General features: G+C 46.9%; 1 protein-coding gene across 2 annotated transcripts in view; it reads right to left on the bottom strand.

Moving 5' to 3' along the window:
• The window catches only part of LOC136632008 (phospholipase A2 inhibitor and Ly6/PLAUR domain-containing protein-like), a 63,320-nt gene extending 50,208 nt beyond the window's left edge, over positions 1-13,112 (bottom strand). Inside the window, exons 1-2 of one of the 2 annotated variants that reach the window (XM_066606541.1) lie at positions 12,955-13,112; positions 11,379-11,492 (exon numbers count right to left, since the gene is read on the bottom strand). In XM_066606541.1, the coding sequence (XP_066462638.1) occupies positions 11,379-11,492; positions 12,955-13,009 (169 nt within the window). In that variant the 5' untranslated portion in view covers positions 13,010-13,112. The remainder of the gene's footprint in view (positions 1-11,378; positions 11,493-12,954) is intronic. The other variant, XM_066606542.1, reaches the window with a different exon arrangement.
• Between the last annotated feature and the right edge of the window lie 7,731 nt (positions 13,113-20,843).

Genomic DNA, 20,843 nt, shown 5'->3' with positions numbered 1-20,843 from the left:
TTTCAGTAGTAGTAGCAGTCAAGACAGGCCACAGTAACATTCCCGTTGCAGCAGTTTAGGGAGATAACAGTCTCTTTCACATTTCAGTAGTTGCAGTATAGACAAGGCCCCAGTTACATTTATGTAGGAAAAGTGTAGGCCAACCCCACACACCTTGCTGTACCATGAGTGCAGGTGAAGCCCATAAAAATTACTAGGATTACACTGTAGGCAAGGGCCCAAAAAAATTGGTGTACCAACAGTAAAAATGTACCTCAGAAAAATTGCCCATGCCCAACCAAGAGGGCAGGTTAAGCATGGGCAACCAAAGCCCATTAATCGCTTTGGTTACTGTGGCTTAATTTATAACTAGGTCTGGAGGCAGCCCTGTTAAAATAAAAATTGGTTCAGGTGCAAGTTTCAACGCTTTAATGAGAATTGAAATGTAAAAACATTGTTTACAAAAGTAATATGACTGAGCCTTGTGGGCCTAAGAAAAATTACCCGTTCTGCGTGATTACGTGAGGTTTCAGGAGGAGGAGCAGGAGGAGGAGGATGAATATAATACACAGATTGATGAAGCTAAAAGGTCCCCGTTTTTGATGGTGATAGAGAACGATGCTTCCGTCCGCGGGTGCAGCCTACGTATTGTTTAGGTACCGCTGCTGTCCGCTGGTGGAGAAGAAAAGTCTGGGGAAATCCAGGCTTTGTTCATCTTTATGAGTGTAAGCCTGTCGGCACTGTCAGTTGACAGACAGGTACGCTTATCCGTGATGATTACCCCAGCCGCACTAAACACCCTCTCTGACAAGACGCTAGGCGCAGGACAAGCAAGCACCTCCAGGGCATACAGCGCGAGTTCAGGCCACGTGTCCAGCTTCGACACCCAGTAGTTGTAGGGAGCAGAGGCGTCACGGAGGACGGTCGTGCGATTGGCTACGTACTCCCTCACCATCCTTTTACAGTGCTCCCGCCGACTCAGCCTTGACTGGGGAGCAGTGACACAGTCTTGCTTGGGGAGCCATAAAGCTGTCAAAGGCCTTGGAGAGTGTTCCCCTGCCTGCGCTGTACATGCTGCCTGATCTCCGCGCCTCCCCTGCTACCTGGCCCTCGGAACTGAGCCTTCTGCCACTAGCGCTGTCGGATGGGAATTTTACCATCAGTTTGTCCGCCAGGATCCTGTGGTATAGCATCACTCTTGAACCCCTTTCCTCTTCGGGTATGAGAGTGGAAAGGTTCTCCTTATACCGTGGGTCAAGCAGTGTGTACACCCAGTAATCCGTAGTGGCCAGAAAGCATGTAACGCGAGGGTCATGAGAAAGGCATCCTAACATGAAGTCAGCCATGTGCCAGGGTACCTGTACACAACACATGGCTGTCCTCACTAGGAAGATCACTTTTAGGATCCTCCTCCTCAGGCCATACACGCTGAAAGGATGACAGGCAAGCAGCATGGGTACCCTGAGCAGTGGGCCAAGCTGTCTCTTCCCCCTCCTCCTCATGCTCCTCCCCCTCCTCCTCCTCCTCAACGCGCTGAGATATAGACATGAGGGTGCTCTGACTATCCAGCGACATACTGTCGTCCCCCGCCTCCGTTTCCGAGCGCAAAGCGTCTGCCTTTATGCTTTGCAGGGAACTTCTCAAGAGGCATAGCAGAGGAATGGTGACGCTAATGATTGCAGCATCGCCGCTCACCATCTGGATAGACTCCTCAAAGTTTCAAAGGACCTGGCAGATGTCTGCCAACCAGGCCCACTCTTCTGTAAAGAATTGAGGAGGCTGACTCCCACTACGCCGCCCATGTTGGAGTTGGTATTCCACTATAGCTCTACGCTGCTCATAGAGCCTGGCCAACATGTGGAGCGTAGAGTTCCACCGTGTGGACACGTCGCACAGTAGTCGGTGCACTGGCAGATTAAACTGATGTTGCAGGGTCCGCAGGGTGGCAGCGTCCGTGTTGGACTTGCGGAAATGTGCGCTGACCCGGCGCACCTTTCCGATCAGGTCTGACAAACATGGGTAACTTTTCAGAAACTGCTGAACCACCAAATTAAAGACGTGGGCCAGGCATGGCACGTGCGTGAGGCTGCCGAGCTGCAGAGCCGCCACCAGGTTACGGCCGTTGTCACACACGACCATGCCCGGTTGGAGGCTCAGCGGCGAAAGCCAGCGGTCGGTCTACTCTGTCAGACCCTGCAGCAGTTCGTGGGCCGTGTGCCTCTTCTCTCCTAAGCTGAGTAGTTTCAGCACGGCCTGCTGACGCTTTGCCACCGCTGTGCTGCCACGCCGTGTGACACAGACTGCTGGCGACGTGCTGCTGCTGACACATCTTGATTGCGAGACAGAGGTTGCGTAGGAGGAGGAGGAAGAAGAGGAGGAGGTGGAAGGTGGTTTAGTGGAGGAAGCATACACCGCCGCAGATACCACCCCCGAGCTGGGGCCCGCAATTCTGGGGGTGTGTAAGACGTGAGCGGTCCCAGGCTCTGACTCGGTCCCAGCCTCCACTAAATTCACCCAATGTGCCGTCAGGGAGATATAGTGGCTTTGCCCGCCTGTGCTTGTCCACGTGTCCGTTGTTAAGTGGACCTTGGCAGTAACTGCGTTGGTGATGGCGCGTACAATGTTGCGGGAAACGTGGTCGTGCAGGGCTGGGACGGCACATCGAGAAAAGTAGTGGCGACTGGGAACCGAATAGCACAGGGCCGGTGCCGCCATCATGTTTTTGAAAGCCTCCATTTCCACAAGCCTATACGGCAGCATCTCCAGGCTGATCAATTTGGCTATGTGCACGTTTAACACTTGAGCGTACGGGTGCGTGGAGGCGTACTTGTGCTTGTGCTTAAACAGTTGCGCTAGCGACGGCTGGACGCTGCGCTGAGAGACATTGCTGGATGGGGCCGAGGACAGTGGAGGTGAGCGTGTGGGTGCAGGCCGGGAGACGGTCGTGCCTGTGTCCTGAGAGGGGGGTTGGATCTCAGTGGCAGGTTGGGGCACAGGGGGAGAGGCTGTGGTGCAAACCGGAGGCGGTGAACGGCCTTCGTCCCACCTTGTGGGGTGCTTGGCCATCATATGCCTGCGCATGCTGGTGGTGGTGAGGCTGGTGGTGGTGGCTCCCCGGCTGATCTTGCGACAAACCTTGCACACCACAGTTCATTGGTTGTCTGCACTCTCAGTGAAAAACTGCCACACCTTTGAGCACCTCGGCCTCTGCAGGGTGGCTACCCCTTGCCACCGCACTGCCTCTTCCAACCTGCCCTGCTGCTGCACTTGCCTCCCCCTCTGAATACCTGTCCTCAGTAGGCTTAGCAAACCAGGTGGGGTCAGTCACCTCATCGTCCAGCTGCTCTTCCTCCGAATCCTCTGTGCGCTCCTCCCTCGGACTTACTGCCCTTACTATTACCTGACTGATAGACAACTGTGTCTCATCGTCCTCCTCACCCACTGAAAGCTCTTGAGACAGTTGCCGGAAGTCCCCAGCCTCATCCCCCGGACCCCGGGAACTTTCCAAAGGTTGGGCATCGGTCACGACAAACTCCTCCGGTGGGAGAGGAACCATTGCTGCCCAATCTCGGCAGGGACCCAAGAAAAGTTCCTGGGAGTCTGCCTGCTCCTCCGAATGTGTCATTTTCATGGAGTGAGGAGGCTGGGAGGAAGGAGGAGCAGCAGCCAGAGGATTCAGAGTTGCAGCTGTGGATGGCGTAGAAGACTCTGTGGTCGATAGATTGCTGGATGCACTTCCTGCCATCCACGACAGGACCTGCTCACACTGCTCAGTTTCAAATAAAGGTCTACCGCGTGGACCCATTAATTGTGAGATGAATCTGGGGACCCCAGAAACTTGCCTCTCTCCTAATCCCGCAGCAGTCGGCTGCGATACACCTGGATCAGGAGCTCGGCCTGTGCCCACACCCTGACTTGGGCCTCCGTGTGCTCACCCCCGTCCACGTCCTCTAGGCTTACCCCTACCCCTCAGCATGGTGTATTACGAGTATAGCAGAAACAGTACGCTGTAATTAAATGTGCCGCTTATTGGCCTGTGGTTGGAGGCTGACTTCGCGTACGGAACGCACAGCAGAGCCAGGAAACAATTATGCGCAAGGCTGGGCATTAATCAGCGACTACTACCCCCAGCAGAGACGCAGTAAACTGAAGACAGTGACAGGTAGGCCAAATATTGTATATTTTTACACTTTTTGGGAAAAAGCCCACTGCCTATATAGCCAGTATACCTCTTTCCCTGCCTCACCAGTACTGCCCCTATACTCTGTAAGATGACTGCAGACGGAGGACGCTATGGTCTGCACGCCCGATATACAAAAAAAAAGAATTGTGCAAGACTGCTAAAAGCAGCCTCAACAGTACTGCACATGGTCAGATGTGGCCCTAAGAAGGACCGTTGGGGTTATTGAAGACGAATATAACACCTAACACTCTCCCTATAGCAGCTACAGCAAGACAGCACTTTCCCTGATCTCTGTCAGCATGCATCTGTGGCGAGCCGTGGGCGGGGCAGATTTAAATACTCGGGTGTCATCTGATCTCCCCAGCCACTCACTGCAGGGGGGTGGTATAGGGCTGGAATGTCACAGGAGGAAGTTGTAATGCCTTCCCTGTGTTTCTATTGGCCAGAAAAGCGCGCAAATTTCTCAGGGAAGGAAATGTAATGGAATCGAGCACCGCGTGGTGCTCGTCTCGAGTAACGAGCATCTCGAACACCCTAATACTCGAACGAGTATCAAGCTCGGACGAGTACGCTCGCTCATCTCTACTGACTATGCTACTGCCCGCTGCCAGCCTGGATCTCTGACTTGATTTCTGGTGTGTCCCTCATAATGAAGTGGGCCATCTGCCCTGACCCGAACTGTTCACACTATTAGGTATCACACCTAGCTTCTAGTAGCTTCAGCTGCCACAGTACTGGGACCACTTCCAGAATAACGGTCTCGAGATCCCACAGCAAAACCCACATCCTGACTGCTGGGGTTAAAGGGTGAAAACCGTTGTACCTCAGGATTTGGCCAAAAGCATCCGCTGATCCTGACAAGCATGATTTTATAGCTCCTGCTGCTTTTACCCTGTTCCTCTCTTACAGTATACATTGTTCTGCAGTGGAAATTTATTCTGATGACAGCTTCTATTCCTACATTTCTTCTGTAGGACCAGCACTCATTTTACCTACCATAGAATTATTAGCCTGTTGATGGCAAAAAGAGACTTAAAAGGCAAAGCATTCTGCTCTAAGTCTATAACCTGGCCATTATCCTAGCATTTGTCCTGACACTGCAGGATGTGAAACTTTACGCAGACATCTGCTAGCCAAAAGTGGAAGTAAACGGATTAGGGGGACATTAACTCTTTCATGACTAAAGGTCATTGATCAGTTGATGGATGGGGATCCTGAGCGACAGACTCCTGTCCATCAACTACTGATGGCCTATCCAGAAGATAGCTTCTTTCACTGTGGGGTATTTGCTATATAATTATGACCACCATCTTTTCCTTTCATATGGTTACAATCATGTCATTTTCAATCAGTCTGTCAGGCACTACAGTTGGTCTTTGTCCTGTGATCAGTATCTTAGCCTTTGCATCTATCTATCCATCTGTAGTGGCCCGGGAAGGGGGGGGGGGGGGGGGTTCCAGAATAAACCACTATAACAGCATCCTGTTCCATCTTGCTATGAGCTGTAAGGAGGCAAAGAAGGTGTCATCCTTCAAAGGAACCCTCTTTCCCCCCTTCCTTACTTTAAAAATCAGCAAAACTGCTTAGCAAAAGTTGACCTACCATTGGCTGTTTGTGTGGCTTTCCCTGATTGGTGGAGAGAACAGAAGCTGAGAAAGCACGGGAAAAACACCGGAGGCAGAAGGGAGGGGTGGTAGAAAAAGAAAGGACAGGGGGAAGAGAGTGAGTTGGGTCATCCGAGGAGGAAGCGGTCAGAAAGTGTGTCAGAGCCAGTTTCCAGAGAAGAGAGTCACTACCGTTTGGAGATAAAGTTTCAGGAAGTGAGAGCCTTATCTAATCTACACCACCCAGAGATAAGTGGAGTTCAGAAAAAAGAATAAAACCACCTTGTCCTCTTAATCGTGAGTTATATAAACCCTCGCTGAAAGTCAAAGGCAGGAGTTTCTATAAGGGCACCTCCTAAACTGTCTAATTTAAACTAAACTATTAAATCCGTCCCATCCGTTACCTAAAGAGGGAGGATCAGCTTTTAGCTTACCTACTGTTAAAGTGCAGAAAGAGAGAGCGTTGAAGAGATTGTCATTGTGAGAATTCAACTGTATTCCTGCTTTATTCTGTTTGGACAAGTGTATCTTTGGAACTGTGTTGTGCTCTCATTGGACTATGCTGTATTGCTTTGCCTCTGGCAATAGTGTTTAGTAAACTGTGCACTTCCAGTTGCTATAAATCACATTACTGGACTCGTATCAAGTTATTTCCGGCATCTTGATGAAAGTCCAACGGAAGTGCAGGCATCACCCATGACATGGACACATTTAACCCCTTGAGTGGTAGGTTTCCTACCACCCTGTCGTGCCCACCAGGGCAGGTTTTTTAAAATGGTCTAATCATTGAATTTCAACTAATTTTGCAGTTGCGTCTCAAGAGCCATAACTTTTTCATTTTTCCATTGACATGGCCATATGAGGGCTTGTTTTTTGCGGGACAAGTTGTGATTTTTTAAACAGGGGGGAGGAAAAAAAGAAATGGGGGAAAAAAGAAAAAAAGGGGCCATGTCATTAAGGGGTTAAATAATGCATTAACTTCCTTCTCTGGGTCATTACGACGCATGGATACCACATGTGTGATTGTATTTTTGATTTTTTTTTTACAAAGTAAAGGGAGACAAGTGTTTTTATTATTTTTTTTTATAATTTTTTAACTTTTTTTTTTTTTTGTCCCTTTAGGGGACTTCCACAGGGACCCATCAGGACCCCTGATCACATTCCGGGGGTCCAATGGTGACAGCCCTTTACATGCTGCAGTGACAGCCCTTTTACATGCTGCAGTCACATAGACTGCAGCATGTAAGGGGTTAACACAGCAGAGATCAGAGGTTTTCTCTGATCTCTGCTGTAAGAGCTAGTACCTAGCTGTCCTCTGACAGCTAACAACCAGCTCTCCCTGCCACAGAGACCATCGGCTTGCTTCTGACAAGCCTATGGTCTCTATGGCAACCTGTAAACAAAGCAGGAGATTGCTGGCATATCGGCAATGTCTTCTGCTGGTTTTTCAAAGCCCTTGCTTTGTTGTCTGTGGGTCTGTGCAGGCAGAGCACACTGTCACAGCTTGTGGCATTGTGCTCTGCAGCTCCCATAGTGATACATAGCCCGGAAATCTTCCGGGCTATGTTGCTATGAGCAGTGGAGCTCGTCCCGGAAATTTTCCGGGCGTGCCACTCAAGGGGTTAAAGAAGAAGACCCATATATAGGTAACTGCTAGGTCAGTGTTGCCTGGGAATGGCCTGTCAGGGCCTTGGCAAAAGGTTGCACGTGTTCCCTCCAGGAGAGGAGTTTGGTAGAGTCACCGTGACAAGTGCTATCTCTAACTTACTGGCTCCTCAGTGTGGGCCCTGCACATCCATCACAAGGGGCTACCTTGTATCACTATATGTCTGAGGATATGATACATGGAACGGAGGAAACATTATGTGTGTTTATTAGTCTTGCTGGTAAGGCTTTTGGGAACAGATATGATAAATTGCCATAATTATATGAGAGGAGCACATGCGAATGACTACAATATCTGTAATTGTTACAAACCAATGCTTATGACATGGTATCATCATTAACACATTACATTGTATAAAATCTTTATTGATTATTGCCTGTAGTGGATTTGAACGCTTTTTCTCTTGATTGAACATGTGGGTTACTACAGCACCTGCACACTTGTTTGCTCCAAATTGGAAATTGGCAAAGTACCATTACAGTACTGGCTTCCGCCAGCAGTAGGTGGGATGTAATTTCCGCCTATGCAGTGCGCTGAATAGAGCATCTCTGAGCATTCCAGGGACATTGGGAAAATCAGAAGACACTCAGGTGATTATATTTCTTTGTATAGGAACCCAATTCAGTGTGACCGTGGCATGTAAAATGCTGATAGAGTAAGGGGGCTCCGTCTATCATTCATAGGACTTTCGCAAGGTGTTTGCTGGGTCCCAATGGGTTGCTATGGCACTCGGAGGCTTGAATTTGGCCTCCAGTTCTGTCAGCTACAGCGGCCTATGAGGCTCAGCCTCACATGTACAGCAAAAAACAAACCATATAAATTTGGCATTTATGTAATTGTACTGACCCATAGAATAAAGTTATCATGTCATTTTTGTTAGTGTGTACACCGTAGAAACAATACACCCCCCCCCCCCCCAAAGATGGCGGAATTTAGTGGGGTTTTTTTACATTTCACTCCACTTACAATTTTTTAAAGGTTTTTCAGTACATTATATGATACATTAAATAGTACAATTGAAAAATAAAACTTGTCCCGCAAAAAACAAGCCCCCATCCATCTATGTTGTTAAATAAATAAAAAAGAGTTAGCATTTTTGAAAAAGTAAAAAAAAAATCTATATAAATTTGGTTTTGACATAATTGTAGTGACCCACAGAAGTAATTTAACATATTATTTATACTTCACAGTCAATGCCATTAAAAATGAAAAAACATGCCAGAATTGCATATTTTGTAAATCTATGCTCTAGAAAAAATGGTATAAAAAGCTATTAACCCCTTCATGACATGGCCTATTTTGGGCTTAAGAACGCAACAATTTTTGGCAGATTTTCTTCTCCGTTTATCAAAAGCCATAACTTTTTTATTTTTCCGTCGACGCGGCCGTATAAGAGCTTGTTTTTTGCGTGGCGAACTGTAGTTTTTATCGGCGTCATTTTTGGGTACATTAACTATTGTAAAACTTATTTTTTTTTATGATAGCAGGGAGAGAAAACGCATCAATTCTGCCATAGATTTTTATTTTTTTTTACAGCGTTAATCATGCAGCATAAATGAGACATTCCATTTTTTATGCGGGCCGGTACGGTTAAACGATACCAAAATTCTTACTTTTTTTAAAGGTTTTTCCACTTTTCTGCAATAAAAACCCTTTTTTTGGAAATCTTTTTTTTTTTCTAAATTGTTGCATTCAACGTCCTGAAACTTTTTTATTTTTTGATGTATGGAGCTCTATGAGGGCTTATTTTTTGCGAGACGAGCTGTAGTTTTTATTGGTACCCTTTTGGGGTACATACAACTTTTCTGATCACTTTTATTGCGTTTTTAGTGAGGCAAAATGCTACAAATTAGCATTTTGCCTCAGTTTTTAAGCGTTTTTTAAACGCTTTTTTCCGTGCACAGTCAAAAGCATGTACAACTTATTGTATGCGTCATTACGGATGCGAAAATACCAAATATGTGGGGTTTTTATTTTTTTACCTTTTTTTATGCCAATCTGAGAAAAAGCATAAAAAAATGTGTTTTTTACTCTTTTTTTACATTTTTTTAATCTGTTTTTTTGCAACATTTGTGTCCCTCTGAGGGACTTTGACCACAGCCCTGATGATCGCTGTCATAAGGCATGGCAGAGCTACTGCTACTGCTCTGCCATGCCTTATCGCTTATACAGCGATCTCAGGCACTGGTAACACAGGACGCCAGTGTCTGGCGTCCTGTTACCATGGCGACAGGGCGGGCTCTCGCGATAACATCGCGAGAGCCGGCCCGAAGACAAAGAGGGAGCGCGCTCCCTCTGTGAACTCTTTCCCTGCCGCGATCTACTTAGAAGGGAAGGGGTTAACAGCAGGGGGCGCATCCCCGATGCCCCCCCGCTGTTGCGGCGGGACGCCGGCTGTGACTGACAGCCGGCTCCCGCTGTGGGATAGCGCGGGATCATATGTGATCCCGCGCTATCCCAAGGACGTAAGTTTACGCCCTATTGCGGGAAGTACCCCGCTCCCAGGACGTAAACTTACGCCCTGCAGTGGGAATGGGTTAAAGCATATGTAACTGAAGACTGGAGTTCATCCAGCAAAAACCAAGTTATTATAGAGCTCTATCGATTGAAAAATAAAAATGTTCTGCCTCTAGGTATGCGGCGACACAAAGGCAAATCTTATTTAAAGAAAATAGTGGTTTTTTTATGTACAAAAATAGCAAAACATAAATAAACTGTATAAACCTGTTTTTGCTGGAATCGTCCCGAGAATAATGTTATCATGTTATTTATGTTGCAGACTGAAGGCTGTGAAAATGAAATCCAAAAAAACAAATGACAGAATTTATTTTTTCCCCCTATTTCCCCTAAAAAGTTATACAGTACATTATACGTACCCAATAATGATGCTATTAAAAATATAACTTGCCCCACAAAAATCAAGCCCTCACATGGCTATATCAATGGAGAAATTAAAAAGTTCTGGCTCTAGGAATCAGGTGATTGAAAAAAAACTGAAAAATTAGCTGGTCATTAAGGTGCAAACTGGCTTCGTCACTAAGGGGTTAAGTGCTTTTAACTTAAGGTGTTTGTACAATTAAGTATTTTCTGCACACTTCCTTCTTGTGTTCATCTATGCAGAAGATTGGTCACGAGTTGAAAAAAGGGCGAAAAACCACTTTAACCCCTTCAGGACCGCCCACTGTAAATATGCATCAGAGCTTTGGGCTGTTTTGCAAAACTGAGAAATTTTTGTCCATTTTGCTGCTGAGATCGGAGGAAGGAGACAGGCTTTTACACAGCATACACGTATATATGAGAGAAATGAATTGGCTTTTAACCCCTTCCTGCCTGCTTCACTTTTATTACTAGACGAATGGCGCTTTCCTCACTATTCTATATGCTCTGTTGGATGCTCTGCTCGCTCCGGTATACAGAAACACCCGCTGGGTCACGACAGATAAACCCTGTTCTGTGATAGGGAAGGGAAATGTAGTTTTCTTGCCTGCAAAACTCCTGGAGAGACAACTCATAAGAAACTAAAGTAAAGGCTGTGTTCTGGCGGCGCTATATTGGCGTCATACGTTAGGCAATGTACGCGTATTTGGCATCGCTGCGCACAGGAGAACTAGGGGAATTAATTTAGGGGGTAAATATAATAGATTGAACCAAATACTTTAGTAAGAAAAAAAAACAAAAGTGAGAGTGTATTTTTCTCTGTTTAGGCCCATTTATCACTATGGATAACCTACAGAATAAAAAGGTATCCAATCCAGCTCGGAAGAATTAGAAAGCGCTAAGTGTCCTGCCAAAAAATAAATTATATATATATATATATATATATATAAAATGAGAGATTATATTTATTTGAGTAGACTAAGAAACTCTATTAAAAATTCTACTTAAAATTCAGCATTCCAGTATGTGAAATAGCCCCGGTCATGAAAGTGTTAGTCATATAACTCACCGCCAAGATCTCGTGTATATACAGACCCACACATAAATTTATACGGACAAGTTATGCTGTCGCCTGAGCATGTCGAGGATGGCGATTCACACTGCGTACACGAGAGATCGGAACCTAGAGAGATGTCACACAGCACACAGTCAGCACATTTATCACTTATTACACTCTGGTTTTCTGCTGCAAAGTCACAGAGATCAGCGGCATCGGAGACAGATGTCTAAAAGTTCATCTCCCAGTATGAAGAGGATGAGAGGTAACATCTATCACACAGACTTAGGCCTCATGTCCACAGGGAAAATCAGGCCCGACGAAAATTCTTCATGGAGAATCCCGCAGCAGGTCCCTCCTGCCCCGCGGATATGAGGCTAAAAGTAAGAATAAACTCACCTGTACGGACGCTGCGGATCTTCCCTCCGTCGCGACCGGATGCACTGGACACATCCGCCGGGCCGAAGAAAGAAGATCCGGCCATGACGGAGGGAAGATCCGCAGCGTCCGGACAGGTGAGTTATAATTCTGGTACGGGTGGTCCGCGGATCCGGACGGCTTCCATAGGCCGCAATAGAAGCCTCCGGGAGCCGTCCCTGCGGGAGACCGGCACTAAAATGGAGCATCTCACGTTTTTTTTCCCACTCGCGGATCCGCGGCTGAAGGGAAAAATGGCATCCGCAGGTATTTAACTACCTGCGGGTGTCCAATGCATCCCTATGGGGTTTGGATCCGCATGCGGGAAAAACGCTGCAGATTTTAAATGCGAGTATTAATATATCTTCTTACCACAATTCCTGATATTTATTATTTTCTATCATTATTAATTGTACATGCACACGGATATTTCTGGCAAATATTCAGATCGAAAAAGTCAACCTTAAAATGGGACAGAAGTAGTGTCCATTCATGTGAATGGGTATATGCAGCATGTCCTAATATTGTCTGATGTTCAGATGAGAATCTCACATGTCAATGTACAGTCCCCCACACATCAGACAGCACACGGACGGGATGTCCGATCAGAGTTGTGCCAGAGAATCTCAGGAGCGACTTTTTTAATGCCCGTGTGCGTGTACCCTAGGGCCTCATTCAGACAAGCATTTTTTTTTGCTCACAAATAGCCGTGCAAAAAGAACGCGTCTATTAAAACCAATTGTTTCCTATTGAAGCGTTTCCATGAACGATTTTTAGACGTGTAAAATACTTACCCCTGCAAAAGATAGGACATCCGTGGCTACAATGCACGCATCTAAGGTGCGTCCTGAGGGAAAAGATAGGACCTGCTTTTTGGCTGGAGTTCCCATTGACTCCTATATGAGCTGGAATAACACGCAGCACGCACCACAGTTTATGTGAATGAGTAAATGTAGACCGCGCCTTTAGCTTCGTTCACACGATTTTTGCGTCTGAACGAGGCCTAAGAGCAAATTTACACTGGTGTTAGTCAGTTTCCAATTTAATTACATTTCTCTGCTGCAGGAACAGAGGAACAGAGAGACGGAGTTATAACTGGCAGCCCTAACAGAAGTGTGACTGAGAAATCCAGAGACATGAAGCAAATACAAAGACAAATAATTCAACCTACTTGTTGCTGTAAGAGCCGAGACGAGGCACAGAAATCCAACCAGAGAAATCATCATTTAGCACTGGTGTTCTCGAGAAGTGGAAACCTTGGGTGAGATTCTTGATTTATCTGTTTTTTGGGGGCGGGACACAGGAGGAGCTGATTAGTTTCCAAGAAATGAAAACCTCTTCACTAAGAAACAAAAGTTACAAGTTACCTCCCATCCCCCTTTTTCTTGATAATAAAGAATGTTCTTCAGAAGATTCTTATACTGGTTTTCTATTATACAAACAAAATCATTGAGACCCTTTGGGCCTTTTTACACTGGTGATGTCTTACCGGCGCTGGATAAGAGCCACGGGTATAGTAGCCGTGCAAGTCAGTAGTCAGGATAGCCAGGAGTCATTATCAGGAAGTATCGGTTTGCAGTACAAAGGTATGAGGTGGGTAATATAGTCAGATGGAAAGCCAGAGATTAGTAACGGCAGGTCTCGGTTTGCAGTACAGTGGGTAATATGGTCAGAGAGAAAGTCACAAAAACAATTTTTAATCAGTAGGTTCATCAGGACTAATAATTACTTTTGTTTTGATTCTCAATTATTCAGACAAAGAGTCTGCGATGGGGGTGCGATTTGCGCCCAGCTTTGCAAACTTATATATGGTCAATATGAGAAAAAATATCTAATGTCCACACACCAGTGGTCAGCAAATATTATCCTGTACAAATGGTACATCGATGACCTGATCTTTATATAAGATTCAATCTTCTGATGAGTTCTCAAAGTTTTCAGAGTATCTCAATATGAACAATTGGAACCTGACATTCATATGGCATAATTCTAAATCCCCGATTGACTGTTTCGACCCCTAACTCACAAACATGACAACGTTTTTACACAAATGCTTTTTTTTAAAGTGGACAGCAATAACTTACCGCACTATAAAAGTGCCCACAATAAAAAAAGGAATAAAAAAAATAGAATACTCTGTATAGACAATTTCACTGCTTAAGGCCTCGGTCAGACAACCGTTTTTTGCTGCGATTTGCGGATCGCATGACAGATGCGCATCCGCAAATCGCGTGACCAGGGCCGACGATTCGCCGAAAAATCTGTAGCTAGCAGCGTTTTCGGCGAAACGGGCCTGATCAAAGGAGCGCTGTCCGCCCATTGAAATTCAATGGAGCCGGCAATACAGCCGTCTCCTTTGAAAGCAATGGGCTGCCGGCGAGCGCAGGATGAATTTTCAGGAAGGGCTTAAAGATATAAGCCCTTCCCTGAAAACCATTCAAAAATGTGTAAAGATAAAAAAATATATATATATATACTCATCTTGTCCCTGCAGCCGGAGTTCAGCCGCGGCCGGCCGGCAGTTCTCCTGAAGTGCTCTGTGTAGTATTCAGCGGGGGGGGGGGGGGGGCTGAATGGGCTGCCTCTGATTGGTCACAGCCCTCATCAATCAGAGGCAGCTCTCACTCACCCATTCATAAATTCATGAATGGGTGAGTGAGTGCTGCCTCTGATTGGTCCCTGCGCTCAGCCAATCAGGGGAAGCTCTCAGCTGTCATTTAATAGCTGAGAGCTGCCCCTGATTGGCTCAGTGCAAGGACCAATCAGAGGCAGCACTCACTCACCCATTCATGAATTCATAGAAGGAGAACCTTCTAGGAGAAATCTGCGATTTCTGTTCTATAATTTATCGGACGAGCGCATAAAAAGCGCTCATGTGTCCGATAACATTGCAAAGCAATGGTTTTATAAAATCGCCGGATGCATGCACATGCGCAAATCACGCAAAAAAACGCCCGTCTGACCGAGGCCTTAGCAGAGGTCCTGTCTTCAAGAACCCCAACGGTCCTTCTTAGGGCTACATCTGACCGTGTGCATTTTACTTGGGGCCTGGTGGGAGTAGTAGTACTAGTAGTGCTTCCATTTTTGTATAACGCAGCTAGACCTGTTTGCAGCCTTTCAGTAATACTTTTTTCTGGCTGCAGTGCCGTACAATTCCATTCTCATCGTGAAAGTACACTCCAATTATTCCTAGCCTGCTGCGAACTACCTCATTTATACCGTTCTCTGTCTGCAGCGAATTAGACTCAGACTCTTGGGGCACAGCCACTTTTATAGGGAAAAAAATATACACTATACAGTCCGTATCCTCCGTGCAAAACCCCCAAAGCTCCTTCTTTTGAGGGTGTGGGCACAGGCCGAGTTCCTGGTCCAGGTGAATCATAGGCAGCTGCTGCGGGATTAGGAGAGAGGCAAGTTTCTCTGGTCCCCAGCTTCATATCACAATGTATGGGTCCACGTCGTAGACCTTTATTACAAACAGAACAGTGTGAGCAGCTCCTTTCATGGATGGCTGAAAATACATCCAGCAATGTATCGACCACCCAGTTTTCTACGCAGTCCACTACTCCCAGCTTAGGGACTGCAACTCTAAATCCTCTGGCTGCTGCTTTCCCTTCCTCCCAGCCTCCTCACTCCATGAAAATGACATATTCTGAGCAGGCAGACTCCCAGGAATTATTCTCGGGTCCCTGCCACGAGTGGGAAAAACTGGTTCCTCTCTCACCTGAGGAGTTTGCCGTGACCGATGCCCAACCTTTGGAAAGTTCCCAGAGTCCGGGTGATGAGGCTGAGGAGTTCTGGCAACTGTCTCAATGGGTGAGGATGATGATGATGATGAGACACAGTTGCCTATCATTGAGTTAGTAGTGAGGGCAGTAAGTCCGAGGGAGGAGCGCACAGAGGATTCGGAGGAAGAGCAGCTGGACGATGAGGTGACTGACCCCACCTGGTTTGCAAAGCCTACTGAGGACAGGGCTTTAGAGGGGGAGGCAAATGCTGCAGCAGTACATGTTGGAAGAGGCAGTGGAGTGGCCAGGGGTAGAGGTAGGGCCAGAGCGAAAAATCCCCCAACTGTTTCCCAAAGCACCCCCTTTACAGCAAGCCTCCGTGCAGAGGGCTAGTTGTTCAAAGGTGTGGATGTTTTTCAGTGAGAGTGCAGATGACCGACAAACAGTGGTGTGCAACCTGTGTCGCACCAAGATCAGTCAGGGAGCCACCACTATCAGCCTCACCACCGCCAGCATGCGCAGGCATATGATGGCCAAGCACCCCACAAGATGGGACGAAGGCCGTTCACCGCCCCAACCTGCCACACAGATCCAATCCTCCTCTCAGGACACAGGCACAAGCACCTCCCAGCCTGCACCCACACCCTCACCTCCACTGTATTCCACCCCATCCAGCAATGTCTCTCAGTGCAGCGTTCAGCTGTCGCTAACACAAGCGTTGGAGCGAAAGCACAAATACGCCACGACACAGCCGCACGCACAAGTTATAAACGTGCACATTACCAAATTAATCAGCCTGGTGATGCTGCCGTACAGGCTTGTGGAAACGGAGGCTTTCAAAAACATGATGGCGGCTGCGGTCCCACGCTACTCGTTCCCCAGTCGCCACTATTTTTCCCGGTGTGCCGTCCCAACCCTACACCAGCACGTCTCCCGCAACATCAATCGTGCCCTCATCAATGCGGTTACTGGGAAGGTCCACTTAACCACGGACACGTGGACAAGTACTGGCAGGCAGGGCCACTATATCTCCTTGACGGCACATTGGGTGAATTCGGTGGAGGCTGGGACCGAGTCAGAGCTTGGGACCGCTCACATCCTATCCACACCCAGAATAGTGGGTCCTACCTCGGTGCTGGTATCTGCAGCGGTTTATGCCACCTCCTCTAAACCCTCCCTCTCCTCCTACACAACCTCTCAATTAAGAAGTGTGAGCAGCACGTCGCCAGCAGTCGGTATCGCGCGGTGCGGCAGCACAGCGGTGGGCAAGCGTCAGCAGGCCGTGCTGAAACTAATCAGCTTAGGTGACGAGAGGCACACAGACCCCAAACTGTTGCAGGGTCGGCGATACTGTAATCATTAGCATTACCAGCCCGCTGCTATGCCTGCTGAGAAGTTCGCTGCAAAGCATAAAGGCTGACGCTTTGCGGTTGGAACAGGATACAGGGATGAGAGTATGTCGCTCGATAGCCAGACCACCTTCATGTCTATATCTCAGCGCATTTTGGAGGAGGAGGAAGTGGAGGAGCAGGAGGAGGAGGGGGAAGAGACAGCTGGGCACATAGGGTACCCATGCTGCTTGCCTCTCTTCTGTTCAGTGTGCATGGGCTATGGAAGAGGGGGAGGAGGAGGATCCTGAAAGTCATCTTCCTAGTGTGGACAGCCATATCTTGCGTACTGGTACCCTGGCACACATGGCTGACTTCATGTTAGGCTGCCTTTCTTGTGACCTTCGCGTTAGACGCATTCTGGCCACTACGGATTACTGGGTCTACACCCTTCTCGACCCACGGTATAAGGAGAACCTTTCCACTCTCATTCCTGAAGAGGAAGGTGGTATGAGGGTGATGCAATACCACAGGGCCCTGGTGGAAAAAGTGATGCTAAGCTTCCCATCTGACAGCGCTAGTGGCAGAAGACGCATTCCGAGGGCTAGGTAGCAGGTGAGGCGCGGTGATTAGGCAGCATGTTCAGCGCAGCAGGGAAACACTCTCCAAGGCCTTTGCCAGCTTTATGGCTCCCCAGCAAGACTGTGTCACCACTCCCAAGTCAAGGCTGAGTCAGAGGGAGCACTGTAAAAAGATGGTGAGAGAGTATGTAGCCGATCGTACCACCGTCCTCCGTGATGCCTCTGCTCCATACAACTATTGGGTGTCAAAGCCAGACATGTGGCATGAACTTGTGCTGTATGCCCTGGAGGTGTTGGCTTGCCCTGCCGTTAGTGTCTGGTCGAAAAGGGTGTTTAGTGCAGCTGGGGGAATCATAACGGATAAGCGTTCCCACCTGTCAACTGCCAGTGCCGACATGCTTACACTCATAAAGATGAACAAAGCCTGGATTTCCCCAGACTTCTCTCCTCCACCGGCGGAGAGCAGCGGAACCTAAAGATTCTTTTCGCTGCAACCGCAGAAAAAAAGCATTCTCTATCACCGTGAATTAGCTTTGTCAATCAGTCTCTGATATTAGTCCTCCTCCTCCTACTCCTCCTCCTGAAACATCATGTCATCACACTGAACTGACAATTTTTCTGCGGCCCAAAAGGCTCTGCTTACAATTTTTTATTTATTTATTTTTTCAAATCAATTTTTATTACAGATTTTTCAATACAGGACATGCAATGATCAGCATTAACAACACTCTGAGATATAGACACTTCCACATCTATTCACTTTGTGGATGCCAGATCTAACTTTCGGAGTGACTATGACATGCGATGCTGTGATATCTTTAAGAATACCTCCATCTCAGAGAAATAGTATTGTTCATAACAATAAAAACATAACATCAAGTACGGCGAAAAAATAGCCTCGTTAATATCTCTTCTGAAAACGGGGTGGGGTAGCAGGTCAAGAAGGAAGGCCAGACAAAGGGGAAATTGGGTGGGGGTGGTGTAGGGGGATGCGCATTTAGTTCGTAAAAATGTCCAAAAGCCTCAGACTCCGCCATGGGTTCCATATCTTGGTGAACTTATCATGTGTGCCTCTGTTCCTGCTCAATAGCTCTTCCAAATTGTAAATTTTGTCCACCTTTTCTTTCCATTGTTTCATGGAGGGGGTTGTATTGCACTGCCAGAGTAGGGGAATCAGGGCCTTTGCTGCGTCCATGAGAAAGGCTATTAGTTTATCTTTGCGGTGTTGGAACGACACAGTGGGCTTCCATAGGAACAGCACCTCTGGTGCCAAAGAGAAATTTGGTTTAATCCTGCCCAACAACTCCTCCACCCCTTTCCAAAAGGACCGCAGGGTCGGACAGCTTCACCATAAGTGTACGTATGAACCTACCTCCCCTCTGCATCTCCAACATTTGTCTTGATCAGATAATTTGTACGCGTGGAGCCATTGCAGAGTTTTTTACCACCGTACAAGTATCTTATAATGGGATTCTTGTGATGGAATGCAGGGGAGATACCAAATGAGGTCCCTAGTATTGATTTGACCTCTTCCTGTGTAAGTGCTGTGCTCAATTCTCTCTCCCACGAGGAGATGAAGGGTGGCCTGCCATCATAACGGGGGACAATATAGTTTTTGCGGATCCATGAGATTCTCCTTGAGCTATTGTTTTTGCTACATAAGTTGCTCTCGAATGGTAGTAAAGGTCTGGTAGATTTAAAAGTTTTAATAAAGAAGTTTTAATAAAGTCTCCTAATGTTCTGGTTAGCGAGGCCTGTTGTAGAAATGAGAGTTTATGTGAGGGTAGAAGAGCTTGTAAGATCTCTGTAGGAGGAAGATGGGCCAACGCCTGCAAGTCGCCTATACAGTACTTGTCGAGATTCTTCCACCACGAAGTGATGGCTGGGTCCGATTTGCCGCCTAGTAGTTTGTGAACTAGATTACGTGGAGTGGTTGGGGACGGGTTTGGGGCCAGTTTACCCCTCAAACCATCCTATACCTCGCAGGGGCCTCTCAGAAGGGGATTAAAATTCTTTGCTCTGTAGCTGTTTTTCTCTGGGAACCAGAGAGTTTCAGCTAGTGTTTCCCCACTAAGTCCACTCGCTAGGTTTGGAAGCAGACCATCCCTCACCGGGTACACCAAGTTCATCCAGTAACTTAGCTGGGATGCTCGGTAGTAATCTGGTATATTGGGGAGATCAATGCCACCCTCTGCTCTTCTTCTGATCATGAGGCTATATGCCAGCCTCGGTCTTCTTTGCCTCCAAACGAAACCCGAAAAAATTGTACGCAGGGATTTAAAAAAGCTTAAAGGGATATGTATAGGAAGCATTCTAATACTGTAGAGAATTATGGGAAGAGTATATGTTTTCAGAATGTTCTTCCTACCGAACCACGATATGGTCGGAATATCGTATGTTCTCAAGAGGTTTTTTATTTTGTTTAGAACTGGTATGAAATTTTTTGTGAATAAGTCTTCTGGTCTTTTAGTTATTGTAACACCCAAATAGTCCAATGAGGTCTCCGACCATGTAAATGGGGAAGTCGAGGAGAGGGTTCTGGAGAGGGTCAGGGGTATTGAAATATTTAATGCTGTAGACTTGTGAAAGTTTATCTTAAAGTTTGAGATTTCTCTGAAACCATTCAAGAGTTCCACTAGTCTGGTTAAGCCCTCTGGGATTAGTGATTAAAAAAACGATATTGTCTGCAAAGGCGGCTGATGATAGTAGATTATCCCCTATGGCTAGTCCCTTTATGTTCGGGTCTTGCCTAATTTGAACTAAAAGAGGCTCGAGGGCTAGAAGGAATAGAGAGGGGGAGAGAGGGCATCCCTGCCGTGTTCCATTTTTAATTTCAAATGGATGGGACATTCCGTCATTGATTTTTATTCTTGCATGTGGATTGGAATAGAGCGAAAAGATGGCGGTCACAAATTCTGAGGGGAAGTTGAAATGGATCAGGACACTTTTCATATAGGTCCAGTTAACCCTATCAAACGCATTTTCGGCGTCCGTGCCGATAAAGGCGAGTGGGAAATTATGGCGTTGGGCATAATGGGCCGCATGTAGAAGTGTATGGCAATTATCTCTGCCCTCTCTCCCCTTCACAAACCCAGCCTGCTCCTCATTAATCAAACGGGGGAGAAACACCTCAAGTCTCTTGGCTAAGAGTTTCGCCCAGAGCTTAGTATCAAAATTTATAAGAGATATGGGCCTATAGTTGCCACATAAAGTGGCGTCTTTGCCTTCTTTATGAATTAGCGTTATTTGGGCTTCCTGCGCTTGTTTGGGTAATGTAGCACCGGAGAGGAGGGCATTGAATAGGTCCGTTAACTTGGGAACCAGAACCGTTTGCAGGGTTTTATAATAGGCCAATGTTAGGCCGTCTGGGCCTGGACTCTTATTTGGTGGACACGAAGCTAAAAGTTCATTTACTTCGTTCTG

This window comes from Eleutherodactylus coqui, chromosome 6, assembly GCF_035609145.1.
Source record: "Eleutherodactylus coqui strain aEleCoq1 chromosome 6, aEleCoq1.hap1, whole genome shotgun sequence".
NCBI lineage: Eukaryota > Metazoa > Chordata > Amphibia > Anura > Eleutherodactylidae > Eleutherodactylus > Eleutherodactylus coqui.
Note: the sequence above shows the minus strand (reverse complement) of the source record. Positions and strands in the feature narration are given on the sequence as shown.